Below are 21,785 nucleotides of genomic sequence, written 5' to 3'. Positions count from 1 at the left end.
ATTATGTCATCTGCAAATAGAGATAGTCTTTTATTTACTTCTCTTTGGTGTCTGATTGTTCTGGCTAGAAATCCTGCACATTGTTAAATAGCAATGGTGAAAGCTGGCATCCTTGTCTCTTTTCTGATATTAGAGGAAAACCTTTCAGTCTCTCACCATTGAGTATGACATTTTTTTCATAATGCCCTTCATCATTAATTGGGAAGTTCTCTTCTGCACTTAGTTTTCTGAATGTTTTTATCATGAAAAGATGTTGGATTTTATCAAATGCATTTTCTGCATTGAGATGTTGTGTTTTTTTCCCTTTGTATATTAACATAATATATTCATTGATTAAAAAAATTTTTTTTAGGGGCACCTGGGTGGCTCAGTGGGTTAAGCCTCTGCCTTCGGCTCAGGTCATGATCTCAGGGTCCTGGGATTGAGCCCTGCATCGGCTCTCTGCTCAGCAGGGAGCCTGCTTCCTCCTTTTCTCTCTGCCTGCCTCTCTGTCTACTTGTGATCTCTGTCAAATAAATAAAATCTTTAAAAAAAAAATTTTTTTTTAGAATTTTTATTTCCAAGTAATCTCTATACCCAATTGTGGGGCTCAGACTCACAACTACGAGATTAAGAGTCATGCACTCCACCCGACTGAGCCAACCAGGTGCTCTGATTTTTTTTTTTTTCTTAGTTTTGAACCACTTTTCATTCCTTGCAGCTTCCTTTTGATTGATGTTTGTTTGGTATATCTTTTCCCATCCTTTTATTTTTAACCTACCTATATCATTATATTTGAAGTAAGTTTCTTACAGTCAGTGTATGGCTGTCTTATTCTTTGTGATAGTCTTTGTCTTTTAGTGGGTATATTTAGGCCATTTAATATTAATTTAATTACTGGTAGGTTATGTTTAGATTTAGGTCTGCCATCATATTACTTGTTTTCAGTTTGTTCCCTCCTTTTTTTTGTTCCTTTCCCCCTTTCTGCCATTTTACAGATTGAGCACTTTTACTATTTTATTTCCTTATTTATTTATTTTTCTTTTCTTTTTTAAAAAGATTTTATTTATTTATTTGACAGAGAGAGCCAAACAGGGGAGCAGCAGAGGGAGAAGCAGACTCACCAAGCAGGAAACCCAACATGGGGCTCAATCTCAGGACCCTGGAATCATGACCTGAGCTGAAGGCAGATGTTTAACAACTGAGCCACTCAGGCACCCCCACTTTTAGTGTTTTAATTCTAATTTTGATTATCTTTTTAAATTTTTTTTTTAAAGATTTTATTTATTTATTTGACAGACAGAGATCACAAGTAGGCAGAGAGGCAGGCAGAGAGAGAGAGAGGAGGAAGCAGGCTCCCTGCAGAGCAGAGAGCCCGATGTGGGGCTCGATCCCAGGACCCTGGGATCATGACCTGAGCCGAAGGCAGAGGCTTTAACCCACTGAGCCACCCAGGCGCCCCTAAATTTTTATTTTTAAAAATATTTTATTTGGGGCGCCTGGGTGGCTCATTGATTAAGCGTCTGCCTTCTGCTCAGGTCATGATCCGAGGGTCCTGGGATTGAGCCCCGCATTGGGCTCCATGCTTGGCGGGAAGCCTGCTTCTCCCTCTCCCACACACCCTGCTTGTGTTCCCTTTCTCACTCTCTCTCTCTGTCAAATAAATAAATAAAATATTTTTAAAAGATTTTATTTATTTATTTGACAGAGAGAGTGTGTGCATGTGCATGGTTCAGGAGCAGAGGTGGAGGGAGACAGGGAAGTAGACTCCCTGCTGAACAGAGAGCCAGTGTAGGGCTCGATCCCAGGACCCTGAGACATGACCTAATCCGAAGGCAGACACTTGACCAACTGAGCCACTCAGGCACCCCTTGAGTATCTACTTATTTATTTTTATTTTTAATTTTTTAAAAGATTTTACTTATTTCTTAGCACAAGCAGGAGGAGGGAGATAGGGAGAGGGAGAAGCAGACTCCCTGCTAAACTGGGAACCTGATGTGGGACTTGATCCCAGGACCCAGGGATCATGACCTGAGCCAAAGGCAGACGCTTTACTGAGTGAGCCATCCAGGTGTCCCTATTTTTATTATTTTTAAAGATTTTATTTATTCAACAGAGAGAGCACATATGCCCTAGGGGTGTGGGGGGTAGAAGGAGAGGGAGAAGCAGGCTCCCTGCTTAGCAAGGACCCTGATGTGAGCCTCCACTCTAGGACCCTGGGATCATGACCTGAGCTGAAGGCAGATATTTAACAAACTGAGCCACCCAGGCACCCCAGGTATCTCTTTATATGATGTTTTGGTAATTGCTCTGGAGATTACTAAATACTTTTCAGTCTACTTAGAATCAGTATTTTACCACTTTAATTAAAATGTAAAAACTCTTTACCTATAGATCCCATTATCCCTTTATGCTTTTGTCGTCTGTATCACATCTACCTACATTGAAAACCTCATCAGACAATGTTACATTTTTTGCTTTCACCTGCCAAACAAATTTTAAAGAACTCGGGGGGAGAATGGTTTATTATATTTATACCCAGATATTTATAATTTCGATTGCTCCTGATAGTCTAAATTTTTCTTTTGTTGTTACTTACTTATTTATTTATATCCTCTGTCTAAAGAACTTCCTTTAGCAATTCTTTCAGAGTGATCTGCTGGCTTGGATTTATCCTTAGTTTTCTTTCTTCTGATAATGTCCTTATCTTCATTCCTGAAGGGTATATTTGTTAGATACAGAATTCTGGGCTGACGATTTTTTTTTTTTTTTTTTTTAAGATTTTTATTTATTTGAGAGAGGAAGTGAGTGAGCAAGGTATGGGGAAGGCGCAGAGGGAGAGAGACAAGCAGACTGACCCCTGAGCAGGGAGTTCGATGATGACAATGCAGGGCTTAATCCCAGGACCCTGAGATCGTGACTTGAGCCAAAGGCAGAATCTCAACTGATTGAGCCACACTGGTGCCCTGACTCTTCTTTTCTTTCAGCGCTCTCAACATGTGCCATTCCCTGCTGTCTGTGGTTTCTGATGAGAAAGCTACAGTTTTTTAAACATTTTGTAGGTCCTGTATCTTTTTTCAATGGCTTATCTTTAGTTTTTGGCACTTTGATTATGTGTCTTGGCATGGGTTTCTTCTGGTTTTCTTGTTGGGTGTTCACTCTGCTTTTCTCTATTGTGGTAAATATATGTAGGATAAAATTTACCACTTTGCCATTTTTAAATGTATTTTTTTTTAAGATTTTAATTTTTTAAGTAAACTCTACCTCCAATATGAGGCTCAAACTCATGGCCCTGAGATCAAGAATTGCATGTGCTACCGACTATGCCAGCTAGGGCCCCTTAAGTGTACAGTTCTGTGGCATTAAGTACATTCACATTATTGTGTGATCATTACCAACTCTATCTGAAGGGGTTTTTTTTTTGTTGTTTTTTTTTTTTGGTGGTCAGCAAAGCAGTTTATTGAGTGATAGTAAAAAGTTCCCAAAGAGGAAGGGACCCAAAAGGGTTGCCCTTTCATCTTTTTTTAAAAGAACTTTTCAGCTTTTAACAGCTGAAACTCTGTGCCCATTAAACAATAACAACTTCCCACAACTCCCTTCCCCCAGCACACTCTTCTTCTTGTACTGAGATTTTCATGTATTCTTTGTATACCAAGTAATTTTGGATTGTATTCTGGACATTTTGAATATTATGTCTAGACTCTGGTTTTATTTATTTATTTATTCAGTATTTTATTTATTTGACAGAGAGCGACCGAGAGAGGGAACACAAGCCAGGGGAGGGGGAGAAGCGGGCTTCCTGTCGAGCAAGGAGCCCAATGCAGGGCTTGATCTCAGGACCCTGGGGTTATGATTACAACCAAAGGCACATGCCCAACGACTGAGCCATTCACGTGCCCCTAGACTCTGGTTTTATTTAATCCCATAGAAAATGTTGATATTTTTGTTTTAGCAGGCTAAACAGGTTTTGATAAATCATCAGTAAAAAAAAAAATTTAGATTCCCTAACGATTGACAGCTTATAATTCTACTTATAAAAACTTTAATAATTATACGTAAATTCAGTTACTAAATATGTAGTTAAAAAATTAATATTAATATTACGAGCAAACCATATTGCAGAGAATATATTTTTGTGTGCTCACTACCAAACTGTCTTTGGGACCACTAAAGAATATTAAAGAATCAGGGACCACACTCCATTTCTGGTAAATTTTTTCATCCCTAATCTTTCATGGCTTTAACATTTTAGGTAATTACATATCTTTATCCTTGACTTCAAGTAATATAATTTAGGAAAAGACAGTACAAATTTGTTAAAAATCTCCTATGTGCCAGATGCTAATACTAAAATTTAAAATTCTCTTTTTTATTTGAGGGAGACCCTTGATAATAACTGTTACATATTAAATATAAATAAATGCTTGTAAGAGTTCTATAGGAGGTGTGATGGGAGCAGGAAAGGTAAGAGCGCATAGACAAATTGCTAATTTAGATTATATAGTGACAAATGGAGGAAATCAGACTGAGTTCTGTGAGTACTAGAATAACCAGAAACGATTTGAATGTGCTGGGGAGAGAGAATTTGGAAAGAATAGTGTGGGGGTGCCTGGGTGGCTCAGTCTCCCTTCCGCTCAGGTCATGATACCAGAGTCCTGGGCTAAAGCCCAATATCCGGCTCCCTGCTCAGCGGGGAGTCAACTTCTCCGTCTTCCACTCACCCTGCTCATGCACACACACACACACACACACACACACACACATTCTCTCTCTCTCTCTCTCTCTCCCTCTCTCAAATAAATAAAATCTTTAAAAAAAAAATTGTATGGAGTTTGAGGTGGCCAGTGGAAAAGGTAAAGAATTTGCTCTTTTCTGCTTGAGGAGAAAATCAGTTTCATGCGGAACTTTGGAATTTAGAACTTTGGGTCAGAAAGTTAGGGAGAGTGGTTTAAGTAGGCATTAGGGAGTCAGAATCTTTTGAGCATATTTTTGACATGAGCGTAATCTTCAGGAAATACTGCCTGAAAATAAGCATAAACGATAGCTTTAATAGGCCCTGTAGTTGTTCAGTTTCTGTAATCAGGCATTTTAAGCTAATATAACCTATTCATATTTCACAGTATTTATATCATAGAATCCATGAAACATTAAAAAGATCTGAAATTTATGGGGCACCTGGGCGGCTCAGTGGGTTAAAGCCTCTGCCTTCAGCTCAGGTCATGATCTCAGGGTCCTGGGATCGAGCCCCGCATCGGGCTCTCTGCTCAGCGGGGAGCCTGCTTCCTCCTCTCTCTGCGTACCTCTCTGCCTACTTGTGATTTCTGTCTTTGAAATGAATAAAATCTTTAAAAAAAAAAAAGATCTGAAATTTAAAGTTTTATTTTGCATAAATTAAAAGTGAATGTCCATGCCTATTTTTCTTTTAACTTAGTTTTTCTGCTGGACATTTTTTGAAAACAACTTTATGGGATATCACATACCATAGAAATCGCTCATTTAAAATATATATACATGGTTGTTAGTATATTCACAAGGTTGTACACAATCACAACAGTCTGATTTTAGAAGATCTCCATTCCCCCTTGAAAGAAATTTCATTTACATTTGCACTTATCTCTGTTCTCCTTTGTCTCCTCTTCTTCCCCCAGTCCTAAACAACTACTATTTTTGTCTTCATAGATTTGCCTATTCTAGATAATTGATATTAGTGGAATCCTATACTGTATACCATAGTTATATCGTCTACATTTTATGTTCTTAGGAAGATTGTAGTTTACAGTTTTGATCCCATATCCAGTCCTGGTAAGTACCGTATCTGCATTTATATGGTAGATCTTACCCCAAAGAGGTTGAATTGGAGAAAGCATAGGTAAGGATTACCTCCTTTCTTCTGAATTAGTGATTATGATTTTGTACTTGGTTTCTTGTTTTATGTATAACCCAAAAAAGTTGGAACGTAAGAGCAGTCATGTGTTCAAAAATTAAATATATTTAACAGAAGATTTACCATGAAGTATAATATCTTAATTAACTATGAGGACTTTTTTTGTTTATAGTATATTCAACAAAACATAAGAGCAGACTGTTCCAATATTGACAAAATACTTGAACCACCTGAAGGCCAAGATGAAGGTGTATGGAAATATGAACATTTAAGGTAAATCTTTATGATGTATCAAAATAGTAGTAGTACTTCCTCTTGTAAAAATAATCTTTAATGTTGATGATTTTGAATTATAAATAAAATCTTTATGTAATCGCAGACTTTAAACAGCCAGATTTTAAAGCTTTTGTGTTTTCAGTGTTACAAAGTTTTCATCTTTGTTATTTACTGATTTTTTTCTTCATTTATGGATATGGGCATTATTTTCTATTTACACAGCTTTTTGTTCTTCTTTCTCTCTCTTTCTCCTCCTGGGGGTGCAGGGGTCCCGGTTCCCTCTTTCCTTATCTTCTTTTCTTCTTATCTCTACACCTTACCTCTCAAAGTGGGACTTGAACCCACAACCCTAAGATCAAGAGTTGCATGCTCTATGTACTGAGCCAGCCAGGTGCCTCTACACAGTTTGTCTTAACCACAAATGCATTATTTCAATTTATCCACTCAAGATAGACTTTATTTTTCTTTTTTCTTTTTAAAGATTTTTTAAAAAAATTTTTATTTATTTATTTGACAGAGAGAGAGAAAGAGAGATCACAAGTAGGCAGAGAGGCAGGCAGAGAGAGAGGGGAAAGCAGGCTCCCTGCTGAACAGAGACCCTGATGTGGGGCTCGATCCTTGGACCCTGAGATTATGACCTGAGCTGAAGGCAGAGGCTTAACCCACTGAGCCGCCAGGCACCCCAAACTTTATTTTCCTATAGAGGATCACAAGAAGGCCCTATTCTAGGCTTGGTATCTGATGAGTTGCCTACTGTGAATTTCTAGTCTTCCATGTGATAAATAAAGATTAATTATAATTTTGGGGGCACCTGGGTGGTTCAGTAGATTAAGTGTTTGACTCTTGATTTCAGCTCAAGTCATGATCTCAGTCAGAGTCATGAGATTGAGTCCCCTGTCAGGCTCCACATTCAGCAGGTGGTCTGCTGGAGATTCTCTTTCTATCTCTGCGCCTCCCCCTGGCTTGCAAGCATATGTGTATGCATGTGGTTACTCTCTTCTCTCAAATAAATGAATCTTTAAAAACTTAATTGTAATTCTGAGGTAAGGAGCTTGGGCACTTTTTCATGATGCCCTTTAAATGAGCAAATTGATGACTAGTGAATGACTAGTTAACTAGAGTTAACTTTTTTTTTTTTTAAAGATTTTATTTATTTATTTGAGAGAGAGACAGTGAGAGAGAGCATGAGCAAGGAGAAGGTCAGAGAGAGAAGCAGACTCCCTGTGGAGCCAGGAGCCCGATGCGGGACTCGATCCTGGGACTCCAGGATCGTGACCTGAGCTGAAGGCAGTCGTCCAACCAGCTGAGCCACCCAGGCGTCCCAACTAGAGTTAACTTTAAAAACAGCTAAATCCTAAAGTTACGAAGTTGTTTCCGGAAGTTACAAACTTGCCACTGTAAATGGGAGCTGAGATGAGTTGATAGGTGAAATATAAAGAATGTAGCATGAAATATATGTTCATCAGGGTTTGTTATATTCTGAGTTGATTTTTACATAATATGTGGAGTAGAAATAGGACTTTCCGTAAATAAATTAGATTACATTTCTTGCTAGACATTGCTAAGACATAATGTCTTATCATAATAGTTCAGTAATATCAGGTTGCTAAGACTTCTTTGTATTCCACCAGTTTCTTGGACAAATCACTTGACTACTTGATCTAATTTTGTTTTGTTTTAAGAGTTTATATTTAGGTAATCGCTACACACATCATGGGGCTCAAACCCACAACTCCAAGATTAATTGTTGCATGCTTTACTGACTGAGCCGGCAGTCACCCTGATCCAATTTATTTTTTAATTTTTTTAATTAACATATAATGTATTATTAGCCCCAGGGGTACAGGTTTGTGAATTGTCAGGCTTACGCACTTCACAGCACTCACCATAGCACATACCCTCCCAAGGGTCCATAACCCAACTACCCTCTCCCTACCCCCCTCCCCCCAGCAACCCTCAGTTTGTTTTGTGAGATCAAGAGTCTTTTATGGTTTGTCTCCCTCCTGATCCCATTTTGTTTCATTTTTTTCCTTCCCTACCCCAAACCCCCTACGTTGCCTCTCAAATTCCGCATATCAGAGAGATCATATGATAATTGTCTTTCTCTGATTGACTTATTTCGCTCAGCTTAATACCCTCTAGTTCCATCCACGTTGTCGCAAATGGCAAGATTTCATTTCTTTTGATGGCTGCATAGTATTCCATTGTACATATATACCACATCTTTATCCATTCATCTGTTGATGGACATCTAGGTTCTTTCCATAGTTTGGCTATTGTGGACATTGCTGCTATAAACATTCGGGTGCACGTGCCCCTTCAGATCACTACATTTGTATCTTCAGGGTAAATACCCAGTAGTGCAGTTGCTGGGTCGTAGGGTAGCTCTGTTTCAACTTTTTGAGGAACCTCCATGGTGTTTTCCAGAGTGGCTGCACCAGCTTGCATTCCCACCAATAGTGTAGGAGGGTTCCCCTTTCTCCACATCCTCACCAGCATCTGTGGTTTCCTGACTTGTTAATTTTAGCCATTCTGACTGGTGTGAGGTGGTGTCTCACTGTAGTTTTGATTTGTATTTCCCTGATAACAAGTGATGTGGAGCACTTTTTCATGTGTCTGTTGGCCATCTGGATGTCTTCTTGGCAGAAATGTGTGCTCATGTCCTCTGCCCATATCTCGATTGGATTATTTGTTCTTTGGATGTTGGGTTTGATAAGTTCTTTATAGATTTTGATTACTAGTCCTTTATCTGATATGTCGTTTGCAAATATCTTCTCCCATTCTGTCAGTTGTCTTTTGGTTTTGTTGACTGTTTCCATTGCTGTGCAAAAGCTTTTGATCTTGATGAAGTCCCAATAGTTCATTTTTCCAGATCCAGTTTTTAAAAACCACATCTTAATGCATGATAATTGAAAGTATGAACATGTAGATATTTTCCTGCTCTTATAAATCAAGGTAGCACTTCAGTGCATATTCTCTGCCTTACTTTAATCAGCTTTGAAAATAACGACCTACTTACCTGTTGGGATTAATGATGAAAATAAATGAGGATGTTTTTTCCACAAGTGTAATTCCAAAGAAGTGAGGGCTGATTTTAGAGTTCATAAATTTATATTGATTGATTTATTATAGGGCTCCATACCCAACATGGGGCTTGAAACCCTGAGATCGAGAGTCACATGCTTTACCAACAGGTACCCCCAAGGGCTGATTTTAGTAAACAAGATCTTAATTTCAGATGTAAGAACAACTCTTCCTCCCTATTTAACTTAGACTATAAAATATGTAATATTTTATATTGCACATTTATAAAATCTTTCTCCTGTTCTGGTGCTGTTATTTTTACTTTTTTTCCCATTGAATATTCAATTTATTTTGGTTTTGTATTTATGTATTATACATCACAAATATATTCTTTTGTGTCTTTATCATAGTCTATACATCTTTATAGTTCACCAAGAAGAGTTTCAGAAGTAACTTTTTGGTGTTTTTCATGTGCTTGATGTAATTGATTTGAGGCTTAATACTTGCTCTTTTTTATTGGTTAATATAGTTGATAATTATGGTGTTAACGAGACTTCGTTCAAATCTCTCACTAGCCCATATGGAATATTTATAATAGGAAGAGATGCCCCTTCTGAGTGGATACAATCCCATGCCAGGATGCATGGTTTAGAGATTACAGTGTAGGCTGGGTTTCAGCTCTGGCTTGTCTCTTCAGCTGCACAACTGTATCTGTTAGCCCTATGTTGAATAAACTTGAAGCTGTTAAATTTGCACTGTGTGCCACAGATTGTACCCATAGCACTGCCAGATCGGTAGCTTAATTTTGCTATTGGCCCTAAGGGAGCTAAACTAGATGAGAAACTTATTTTTCACCACCTGTCTTTATTACTGAGTGGAAAACAACTCGAAAACCTGAAACATGCAAGTTATAGATATGGGGGAGTAGAGGGTGATGTGCTGATTCAGAAATAGTGATATTTTTGTGATTTAAAAAGAGCATTATTGTTAGGGATCTCAAAGGAAATACATTCACAGACAAGTGAAAATTTGGCTATTTGATTTCTTCTGTTATCATAAACTTTAAATAAATAGTTTTTCTTTCATATGTGGGCAGGTTTTTTTTTTTTTTTTTTCTGCCCTTTGGGACTGTCTTGTCTTTTACCTTTGTAGCTTTGTATTTTTAGGGAATCAGATTGTTCTCATTTGTTGGGGAAACATAGTGATTGGTAAATTTTTAAGAGGTAGTGCGTTCAGTAGTTTGACAGCAATAAAGTAAGGTAGCTTTATAACATAAATGATTGTCTTTTCATATACAATGATATAAAAATGACATATCATATAAAAATCATTTTGGGGGTGCCTGGGTGGCTCAGTTGGTTGAGCATTTGCCTTTGGCCCCAGTCATGATCCCTGGGTCCTGGAATCGAGCCCCACATGGGCTCCCTGCTCAGCGGGAAGCCTGCTTCTCCCTCTCCCACTCCCCGTGCTTGTGTTCCCTCTCTTGCTATGTCTCTCTTTGTTAAATAAATAAAATCTTAAAAATGGTTAAAAAAAAAAAAAGATAATCTTGATGCTATGAAATTTCCTTCATTCTTCATTTATTCAAAAATATTTTTGGGGGTGTCTGGGTGTCGCAGTGGGTTAAACCTCTGCCTTCAGCTCAGGTCATGATCTCAGAGTCCTGGGATCGAGCCTCTCATTGGGCTCTCTGCTCAGCGGGGAGCCTCCCCCCCCCACCTCTCTGCCTACTTGTGATCTCTCTGTCAAATAAATAAATAAACTTAAAAATATATATATATGTGTGTGTGTGTGTGTGTATATAAAACGCTAGGTTCTGAGCATTGTTCTAGGCTTTATAATTCTTAGTTTGGCAGTTTTAGAAGAGAAGTATATCATGAAAAAATGCTTGCAATCTACTAAGTGACCAAAAACAAGTTACAAAATTATGTATGATATGATCCCAATATATTTTACTCTGCATAGAAAATCAAATTTAGTTGTAAATAATAACTTTTGGGAAGAGGTAGTAGAATTATGGAGGATTTTCTTATTGTACATTATATGTTCGTGTTTGACTTCTTATAAGGAGTATGTTGTTTGTAATCAGAACAAAACTTGTAAAATATATAGGCATATAAAAGATCTATCTAGTCTTTTTTTTTTTTTTAAAGATTTTATTTATTTATTTATGAGAGAGGGGTGAGCACAAGGAACGGGGAGGGAAGAGATAGAAGCAGACTCTGTTGAGCAGGGAGCGTGACACAGGGCATATCCCACGACCCCGGAATCATGACCTGACCTGAAGGCAGACCCTTAACTGACTGAGCCACCCAGGTGCCCCTAGTCCTTTTTCTATATGAATGTTTGTGTATATACAGCATATATATACCAGTAGTTTATTGTTTATATACCGTTTGTGTATATACAACATATATATACCAACAGTTTACAACTCTGCAATTGCTGATTATTTGGAATATTTCAAAAAAATGTTTATAAAAAATTTTTATGTGTATTTTCTCTGAACATCTTTGTACATATATCTGCATGGAATTTTGATTATTTTATTAGAATAGATTCTTAGGAGAATGACTTAGAAAAAAATATACACTTCCTAAGGGTTTTAGTATATATTTACAGATTACTTCTCAGAATTTCCAGTGTATAAGTCTGATCAGCTCACTGTACTCTGATATTGAACGTTATTACGGTTGTTAGTTTGGGGTTTTACTTACTAATCTGTATGTCTTTTTAAGAAATGTGCCCTGTAAATTCCAATGGTGGTTGATAATGGTGATGAGAGAGGAAGGATGGTACGAATGGGATTCTGTTTTTATAATTAGAAATTCTAAAAATAATGTGGAGAATGGATAAGACTTTTCATTTATGTATTTTCATTTTTAGGCAATTCTGTCTTGAACTAAATGGACTTGCTGTTAAACTTCAGGTAATACTTTCTTTAAGTTAAAGCTATAATTGGAAGTCCTGATTTTTCTGTTTTTCTAACTTAAGGTGTTTACAAGGACTTAGCCATCATTTCTAATTATTCTAGAATTTTATGTGGAAATGTAGTAACCCAAATGATAAACTTTATATATTAAGAAATGTAACTCTTTTCTAACAGAGTGAATGCCATCCAGATACATGTACTCAGATGACAGCAACTGAACAGTGGATTTTTCTTTGTGCAGCTCATAAAACTCCAAAAGAGGTGAGAAATTATGAAATAGAATGACTGATAAAATCATCATAACCTTAATCTCTCCAAGAGAGTGGTAGATAAATTTTTAGTGTTTAGTTTGCTGTTTGTTTTTGCTAGTTGGTTTAGAGTTCTTCACTGCAAATTTATTGCCACTGTGCTATTTTAGAATTTCTTAGAATTAGTGTTAATTTTTTGGTAACTGGGCAATATCATGGGTTAGAACTCAATTTATGATTTACTGGCTATCACAGAATAACATCTGTCGTATCATGCTGATATCTAATGTATAATGGATGACATATACGTGTTTAGTTTTTTGATTCAGTCATAATTTTTTCTTTTTCTAGTTATAATTTCTTTTGATAGGAGTAACTGTTGGTGATTACTAGTTGATGCTTAATCTATTAATGTAATGTTGCTTTAGGACTCTCTGATTTTATAGGTCAATATTTTTTGCTCTACATTTTATTAATATTTCCTACCCTTTATTTGAAACCAACCGTGCTCGCTTCGGCAGCACATATACTAAAATATTTGAAACCAACCATAGATTTTCCTCTCCATAGTTGGTCCTACATTGAAAAAGTTATTCTTGTTTTCTCCTCATTTAGTTTTTGTCAAGGTGAGGATATAGGAAGTAGCAATTGTTTATAGAACATTTTTAGTTAGAAATAATTCTTTCATATTATCTAATAGCACATAATTCAATTTTCCTTAATTATCTCAGTAATTACAGCCGGTTTGTTTATGCATTGCATTTCCCTTGATCTGCATTTCCTTTCAATCTGTAGTACTTTTTACTTGACACTTAAACGTACTGAAAATATTTGGGTTAGGCCAGTTTTGTAGAATTATAGACCTGCAGATAATCATTTTATTGCTAGACTTCTAAGACTTGACAACAGGTGACTTTCTAGTTGCAAAGTGAACATTTGGTGTTCTTTTATTTGAGAATGTAAATTTTCTAAAATAAGGAGTATCTTGTACCTGTCTAAGCAAATAGTGCTTATTTGGTTGACTGATTTTATTCAGGCTGTTTTTGTGTGTGTGTGTTAGTTAATTGAAGCAATATTAAGATTTTGTATCATTTTACATCTGGGAAAACCCACATAGCAGTTTATTGATAAGTTACTGAAATTGCTACTTAATAAGTATAGTGAATTACATGATAATTGCAATTAAGAAATTGAATCAAGAAGACAAGTTTAATTTTTGCAAATAGTAAGGATGTTTTATTCTCACTTTAGAGTAGAAAAGATACCCAGTTTGCGATTGTGAGATTTATATGTACTCTCATTGTCACATCTACTTTTTTCTTGATTAATATTAAATGTAAGATAGGATGATCATCAGCATTGAGTCCTGTGAATGAGTCTTAAAATTGTAACATTGCTTGCTGAAGACAAGCTCCACTGAATTGTTTATATGTCAAGGGAAGATCATGGTAGAATATTCAAGGGATAGTTTTCTGGAAAGGGATTTAAATGTAAAAATAAAAGAAAATCTTGGAAGGATACTTTCTGAACTCTTGGAATAATTATGCAGGCAGGAAATAATAGCAACTAACAGATTAGTAGCTAAAAGAGTTGCTCTTTTGGGTTAAAAGAATGGCAGGATTCTGAAATAGAAGAGTTAGGGTACTCCGCACCAGTGATGATTTACTCAATGTCTTGAGAATTAAAGAGACTCATTGCAGCAAATTGAATTAACTGTACACAGTGATAAGTGACACTTAGTGTAAGTGACAAAGGTTATAATGTGTTATTATCTGCTAGCCCTTTCAGTCACATACAGACCGCAGTAGCATTTTACATATATGCTTGGCAGAATAGAATTTATAAAACTTTGCTTTTGGTAACCTTCTGTATTTTGCCAACTTTTTGCTGTTAAAAATGATAGAAAGTAGGATGAGTTACCTGAGAATTAATTGAGGGGGGGGGAGGGAAGGAAGGAAGCAGCTAAAACAAGGTAAAACTTTTCTTCCCACTCCAAAAAAATTTTTTTTCAGAAACCAATTAAAGATCTAAAGTTATACTGATACAATAATAGCCATGAACCACATGTGGTACAGAGCATTTAATGTTGGTAGTCCAATCTGAGATGTACTCTAAGTGTAAAGTAAAATACCAGTTTCAAAGAGTTAGTACAAAAAGGCGATATCACGTATCTTACTAAGAGATAACTGGATATCTGCATACAAAAGAATGAAGTTAGACTTCTACCTCACACCTTATACAAAATTTAGCTGAGAATGGATCAAAAGCCAAATAAAACAACCAGAATTATAAAACTCTTAGAAAAAAACACATGTGTAACTCTTCACATGGACTAGGCACTGATTTCTTAGATATGACACCAAAAGTACAAATAAAAGAAGAAAATATAGATCAGATTTTTTCAAAATTTAAAAAAAATTTTTTTGCCTTGACACTGTGAGGAAAGTGAAAAGACAATCTAAAGAGTGGGAAAAATGTTTTTTATAAATTGTATCTCTGATAAGGGTCTGGTATTCAGATACATAAAGAACTGTTGCAATTCAGCAGTTAAAAGACTACCCAAATAAAAAGTGAGCAAAAGATTTGAATAGACATTTCTCTAAAGAAGGTAAACAAATGGCCAGAAAACATATGGAAAGGTGCTCAGCATCATTAATCATCAAAACCACGATGAGAGTGGATCAACAGAATGTATAGAATAGAATATTATTCAGCCATAAAAGAGAGTGAAGTTCTGATACATGCTACAATGTTGATGAACTTTGAGGACATCGTGCTGAATGAAGTAAACCATACAGAAAAGGACAGATATTGTATGATTCCACTTTCATGAAATATCTAGAAAGGATGGTGGGCATGGGATATTGTTGCTTAATGGTTTATAGAGTTTCTGTTTGGGATGATGAAAAACTTTTGGTCAGAAACACATAGTATTGATGGTTGCACAATAGTGAATGTAATTAATGCCACTGAGTTGTACTTTTAAAAAAGTTGAAATGGCGAAATTCATTTGAAATACATTTTTTAAATTAAAAAATTTTTATTTAAGATTTTATTTATTTGAGGGGCACCTGCATGGCTCAGTGGGTTAAGCCTCTGCCTTCGGCTCAGGTTATGATCTCAGGCTCCTGGGATTGAGCCCCGCCATCAGGCTCTCTGCTCAGCAGGGGGCCTGTGCCTGCCCCCCTCCTCTGCCTGCCTCTTTGCCTACTTGTGATCTCTGTCTGTGTCTAAATTAAATAAATTGATCTAAAAAAAGAGAGATTTTATTTATTTGAGAGAGAGAATGAGAGAGAAAGAGCTCGAGAGGGGGAGGGTCAAAGGGAGAAGCAGACTCCCTGCAGAGCAGGGAACCAGATGCGGGACTCAATCCCAGAACTCCAGGATCATGACCCGAGCGGAAGGCAGTTGCTCAACCAGCTGAGCCACCCAGGCGCCCTCATCTGAAATATAGTTCACCACATTTTTTTAAATGGAAAAAGAAAAGATACACTCCACAATGGCATACCATTCATCTACTAGAATGATTAAAATATAAAAAAGAGAATAACCAATGTTGGCCAGGATGTCGAGAGAGTAGAACCCTCATATACTGCTGATAGGACTGTAAAATACTGTAGCCACTTTGGAAAAACAGTTTGGAAGTCCCTTAAAAAGATAAGCATAGTTACTATATGACTTAGCAATTCCACTCTTAGGTATATACCCAAGAGAAATGAGAACATATGTCCATACAAAACTTGTACACTAGTATAGTCACATTGTTAATAATAGCCAGACATGGAAATGACCAAGTTTTCAATAACTGAGGATGCATAAGCAGATAAAATGTAGTGTATGCACACAGTGGAATATTATTCAGCCATAAAAAGGAAGTTAAAAGGGATTACAACATTTTGTATATATTAGAACCATTAAACTCTCAAAAGATTTTGAATAAAAAAAAAGTACTCAGTGCTACACTATGGATGAACCTTGAAAACATGCTAAGTGACACAGAAGTCCACATATTATTTCTTTTCTGTTTTTTTGAGACAGAGAGTGAGAGAGCTAATGTGTCCGTGGGGGAGGGGGGCGTTGAAAGGGGGAGGGACGGGGAGAGGGAGACTCTTAGGGGAAGCTCCATGGCCAGCGCAGAGCCCAGTGTGGGGCTGGATCTCGTGACTCTGAGACCATGACCTGAGCTGGTATCAGGAGTCTGAGGCTTAACTGACTGAAGCCACCCAGGCATCCCCATATTATTCCATTTTTAGGAAATACCCAGAATAGACAAATCCATGGAAGACCGAAAGTAGATTAATTGTTGCTCCAAGTTAGGGGGAGGAGAGAATGAGAATTGACTGCTGATTGATAGTGGGTTTCTTTTTGGGGTGATGAAAATGTTCAGGAATGTAGTTGGTGATGGTAGCATAAATTTATGAATATACTGAAAACTTGAGAGTTACATGTTTTAAAAGAGAAATTTTATGGTATGTGAATTACATCTTATTTTTTAAATACCCCAAAGAAGCCCATTAATAATTTTTATATCAATTATATGTTGACATAATTTTGGCTATATAGAGTTAAATAAAATATATCATTAAAATTAATTTCACCTGTTAACTTTTTAAATATAACTTTATTTGTTGTAACATTGAATTTTACAATCATTCTGATATTGTAAGAGACTTTTTCTTCAAACATGCTCAGGTTTTTGGAATAAGACAAATATATAATAAACAGACCTCATGTATATCCTTTCTTTTATAGTGTCCTGCAATAGACTATACTAGACATACACTCGATGGTGCTGCATGTCTTCTGAATAGCAATAAATATTTTCCTAGCAGGTAAATAAAACTTTTAAACTTAGTGTTAAACTTTTTGGATTTAATTTAGAAGATTGGTATTTTTATTAAAACAAACTAGGTTGCTGTTACTGCATTGTATTCTTTAAAACTTTTTTTTTATGCTATTATATGTTTAACTAGTTCAGAATTACTCAAATTTTGAAATTTAGGGTTGTGGTTAAACTAAAAGCCACAGGACTTGGCCCCTGAAGCTCACAGGTCAGGTTAGTCAAGAGTAGTCGCTGCTGCTGTATGTCCTCCGAGGCTCTCCCCCTCATGCTTTAGTGTTGGGCTACTTACACACTGACTTACTTGAATCTCTGTGCTAGAGCTAGCGTCCTCTTACATGGTATGCCTAGAGAGCAGAACTTCCTAGGTTGGACTGCTTGTTGTTGAAGGATTCCTTATCTTGCCTATAGGTTTTTAAGATCTGGGACGAAGCTTCTGTGTATTATATTATTAGAGAGATTTGTTGCCTGGCCTTCATTCAATTAAGGTATCTGTTACCAGGTGGATAGATTTGGAAGTTCTTTCCCCCAAATATAGAGGTCATATAAAATATGTTAAAAATACTATTTTTTGTTTCAGTATCCTATGTACATTTAAAAAAAATTTTTTTTAAAGATTTTGTTTATTTGACAGAGAGAGAGGTCACAAGTAGGCAGAGAGGCAGGCAGAGAGAGGGAGGGAAGCAGCTTCCCACTGAATAGAGAGCCTGATGCGGGCCTCGATCCCAGGACCCTGAGATTATGACCTGAGGTGAAGGCAGGGGCTTATTAACCCACTGATCCACCCAGGTGCCCCATTTTAAAAAATTTTATATTTTTGAGTAATCTCTACACCTGACATGGGGCTTAAACTCAGCCCCGAGATCAAGAGTCGCCCACTCCGCTGACTGAACCAGGTGCCCCTAAATTTTTTTTTTACTTTTTTTTTTTTTTAAGGTTTTATTTATTTGATAGATAGCAAGAGCAGGAACACAAGCAGGGGGAGTGGGAGAGGGAGAAAAGGAGCAGGGAGCCCCACAAGCAGGGATCCCGATGCGGGGCTCGATCCCAGGACCCTGGGATCATGACCTGAGCCAAAGGCAGATGCCTAACAAGTGAGCCAACTCAGGTGCCCCTTTACATTTTTTTAATACCAAAATTTGGAGGCATTTTTATTAAAAAGTCAAGTTGTATAGAATAAAACAATTCCCTTTAGTGGTTTTAATCATCTTTAGTGGACAAAGTATTAAGTTTTAGTCAGTTTTGATTTGTCAGGGATTTAATTGCAATGAACTTTAAAGTTTCAAAAGTTACAACAGTGAGTTTCTTGGGTGCTGTGGTTAGGTAGATACAGCACTGGCCTAGGAGTAAAGAACAGGGGTCGTAGTCCTGTCTTGCCCCCTACTAGCACTGTGACCTTGCACTGGTCACTTTTTTTCCCCTAGGTCTAAGTTTCCACACTTGGCAAATTGAGAAGATGAGACTATTTTTCCATGAGATCTGTCCAGCTCTATAACTCTGATTTCTTTCCTATTTCTAGGGTTAGCATAAAGGAATCCTCTGTAGCAAAACTGGGATCGGTGTGCCGTAGGATTTACAGGATATTCTCACATGCGTATTTCCACCATCGGCAGATATTTGACGAATATGAAGTAAGTGTATTTCCTCAGTGTCCAGACGCATGTTTAGCGAATGATAGTGGTCATATGTTGATGCTATGTCTAGTTTTTTTGGTTCTGAATAGTAAGCTAAAATTGCTTTTTTTCCTTTCTCTCTACAGAACGAAACATTTTTGTGTCACCGGTTTACTAAATTTGTGATGAAATATAATTTGATGTCCAAGGATAACCTGATTGTACCAATTTTAGAAGAGGAAGTTCAGAATTCAGTTTCTGGGGAAAGTGAAGCATGAAGGGAATCATATAGAAAAAAATGTACTGATTACATAATTAATAATTATGTACTGTATATATATCATTTTAGACACATCAATCATGTATCCATATTATAGCTTCTTTGTTTAGTATAGGTTTTTGTATGCTGAGTGTTGCCTTTTAAAATGGGAAATACTTTTTAAGTTATTCATGAGCTGTATATTCACCAGTGTGGCACTCATGGTTTTTAAATAAGATTAGTATTATCTGTTTATAATGCCTGTTAATAAAGAATTTACAGTTTGGTAAAATTGCTGCTAAACAATCATTGGATCACAATCCTCATCAAATAAACCCATCTATAAAAAGATGAGTGAGCTTGAGGTTTCGCACAAGCCATTTACTAAAGAAATAGTCAAGTTTTCTTTTGGTTTTACCCCTAGTTTAGATATTCTAGAAAATTCTGTAGTACATAGTTCAGTCTTAACTGTTAACTTTTCAGAAATGAGATGAAAATGTTTTAAAATTGTTTATAGTTTTTGATATACATATGATTATGTGTATAATCCAAATATAAATGCAAATGAAGTATTAGTAATACTTAAATAATCTTACTGTGCTACTAAAGTATATTCTAGACCAGCATACTTGGAAAGGATTTCCCTTTTTGCAACAGTGGACTGTTAAATACAATATGATGATAATGATAAGGCATGTAAATGATGTTCCCACTGGAAACCTGCCCTGTCCTTCCGTTCTCATTTCTTTTAACTCCCTATCCAAACTACAGTAGCTGAGAAGCTTTTCACCAGACTGTGAGTTAGTGTGGCTTATACCTATTTATATTTGTATTAATTGCTTACAGATTATACCTCATATTAGCAATTACATTACACTACAGGAAAAATGTATTGGCATAGGCTCTTGCTTATCTTTGTTTTGCAAAATTGTTCTAATTACTTGGAAAGCAGTCTTTAAAATAGTTTGATTCTTCCTGTTGGTAGTATTAATCCTTTCATCTAAGCATCTAAGTAACATTTAAATAGAATTGAAAAATATTATTTATTTTACATTCCTTCCCCACAAAGTTTATGTTTGAATTATATGCACTTGTGAGTTTTTTGGCAATAATTCACAGCTTCCAGGGTGTTGATGGTCATACATTTTTTGAACTTTGTTATGATTCATATCTTAAAGATTCAACTGCAGATTTTACAACCTTTTAATCTACTGAATGCAATTTTCAACAACTGGAGGTCTTATTGTTAAACTGGTTGTAATGAGGCACTAAGATGGGGTAAAAAAAATATTATACACGTAGTGAAGAAAATATTTAAATCCATCTCTTGAACAGAGTTAACAAATGGGAACTTCTTTTTCATTTAAAAGGGTTATTTTGAAGTGAAGATGAAAATGTATTCATCTGGATTTTTTTTTCAAGTTTGAGGAAATAATTTATACCATATTATACAACAAGGATGTATAGCAGAAATGTGGGAAGTAGTAGTGTATTGAGAGTGTGTGTATATATTTATGCCATTCTAAGCCTTCCACCGTATTCGGCCTTGAACAGTGCTATCCCAGCAGCCAGTCATTACTTTACTGTAACCCACAAGTATCTTTCTAAGTTTTATGTTCATAGTGAAAGGAATGTTGACTTTGAAATTATGCATTTATATTAATGTCACTATAAACCAATGGGAATAGAAATTTTTACACAAACTTGGTAAATATTGGGAGACTAAATTGCTAAGTTAATAAATTATATATAGCAATGTAGCTGTTCTCTATAGATGGAGTTTCATAATGGATTTCTGTTGTTTGCTTATTTTCTTAGTGAACATTTGAACTAAGGCAGTGGATGGAATTGGTGATCTGGCTAAGTATTTTGAAATACATTCTGAATACTATGACTTGGTGTTAATGGGGGAAATAAAATACGATGTTTTTTTCTTACTCATTCCATTTTCCCTATACTGTGTTTGGAAGTGATCATGAAAACAAAAACAAACCCAGAAAGAAACATCAGTTTGTAGGCTTGCTTTTGTATTCATACTGACATCTCATTCATATTCGTTGTACTATGAAATTCACTCACTGTACTAGGTAAGACCTAAATGAAAGTTACTATTTTTCTTTAATACTGTGTACAGAATTTTGAAAATACACATATATGGTACCTAAGTGGGATTTTATTTTATTTTATTTATTCATTTATTTATTTTTAAGACTTTTATTCATTTGACAGAGATCACAAGTAGGCAGAGAGGCAGGCAGAGAGAGAGAGAGAGAGGAGGAAGCAGGCTCCCCGCAGAGCAGAGAGCCTGATGTGGGGCTCGATCCCAGGACCCTGGGATCATGACCTGAGCCGAAAGCAGAGGCTTTAACCCCCTAAGTGGGATTTTAAAAAATTAGCCTAGCAAAGGAATTATACAATAAATCTTCTAAGAAGAGGGGTATAGAAAACTCAATTTTGGACAATAAGGAAGTTAGATTGCACTTTTGATTATCCAACATTGATCTGAAAGTTAAAACTTATTTTCCCTAAATTATTTTGATCCTATAGTCAGCTCATTGTTTCCTCTATCGTATCTGGAAAACTAACTTTTAATAATTTATGTTTCTCTAAGTATCATTCTTTTGTGTATCTATATTTCTGATTTTCTCTGTAAATTTGGGTTTCTCAAACAGTTTCTCAGTTAAATTCTTAATGAGTTCATGCTTTTTAATATCAGAATCAAATTAGAAA

General features: G+C 36.2%; 1 protein-coding gene across 1 annotated transcript in view; it reads left to right on the top strand.

Moving 5' to 3' along the window:
• HSPE1 (heat shock protein family E (Hsp10) member 1) overlaps nucleotides 1-19,404 on the top strand; it is a 39,799-nt gene extending 20,395 nt beyond the window's left edge. The window contains exons 3-8 of the mRNA XM_032860155.1: nucleotides 6,036-6,136; nucleotides 12,050-12,092; nucleotides 12,270-12,356; nucleotides 17,096-17,175; nucleotides 18,703-18,814; nucleotides 18,943-19,404. Coding sequence (XP_032716046.1) covers nucleotides 6,036-6,136; nucleotides 12,050-12,092; nucleotides 12,270-12,356; nucleotides 17,096-17,175; nucleotides 18,703-18,814; nucleotides 18,943-19,074 — 555 coding nt within the window. The 3' untranslated portion in view covers nucleotides 19,075-19,404. The remainder of the gene's footprint in view (nucleotides 1-6,035; nucleotides 6,137-12,049; nucleotides 12,093-12,269; nucleotides 12,357-17,095; nucleotides 17,176-18,702; nucleotides 18,815-18,942) is intronic.
• Nucleotides 19,405-21,785: the final 2,381 nt, after the last annotated feature.

The sequence above is a fragment of the Lontra canadensis genome, unplaced genomic scaffold, assembly GCF_010015895.1.
Source record: "Lontra canadensis isolate GAN:19392208 unplaced genomic scaffold, GSC_riverotter_1.0 scaffold18, whole genome shotgun sequence".
NCBI classification, from domain to species: Eukaryota; Metazoa; Chordata; class Mammalia; order Carnivora; family Mustelidae; genus Lontra; species Lontra canadensis.
This window is presented reverse-complemented; position numbering and strand designations above follow the sequence as displayed.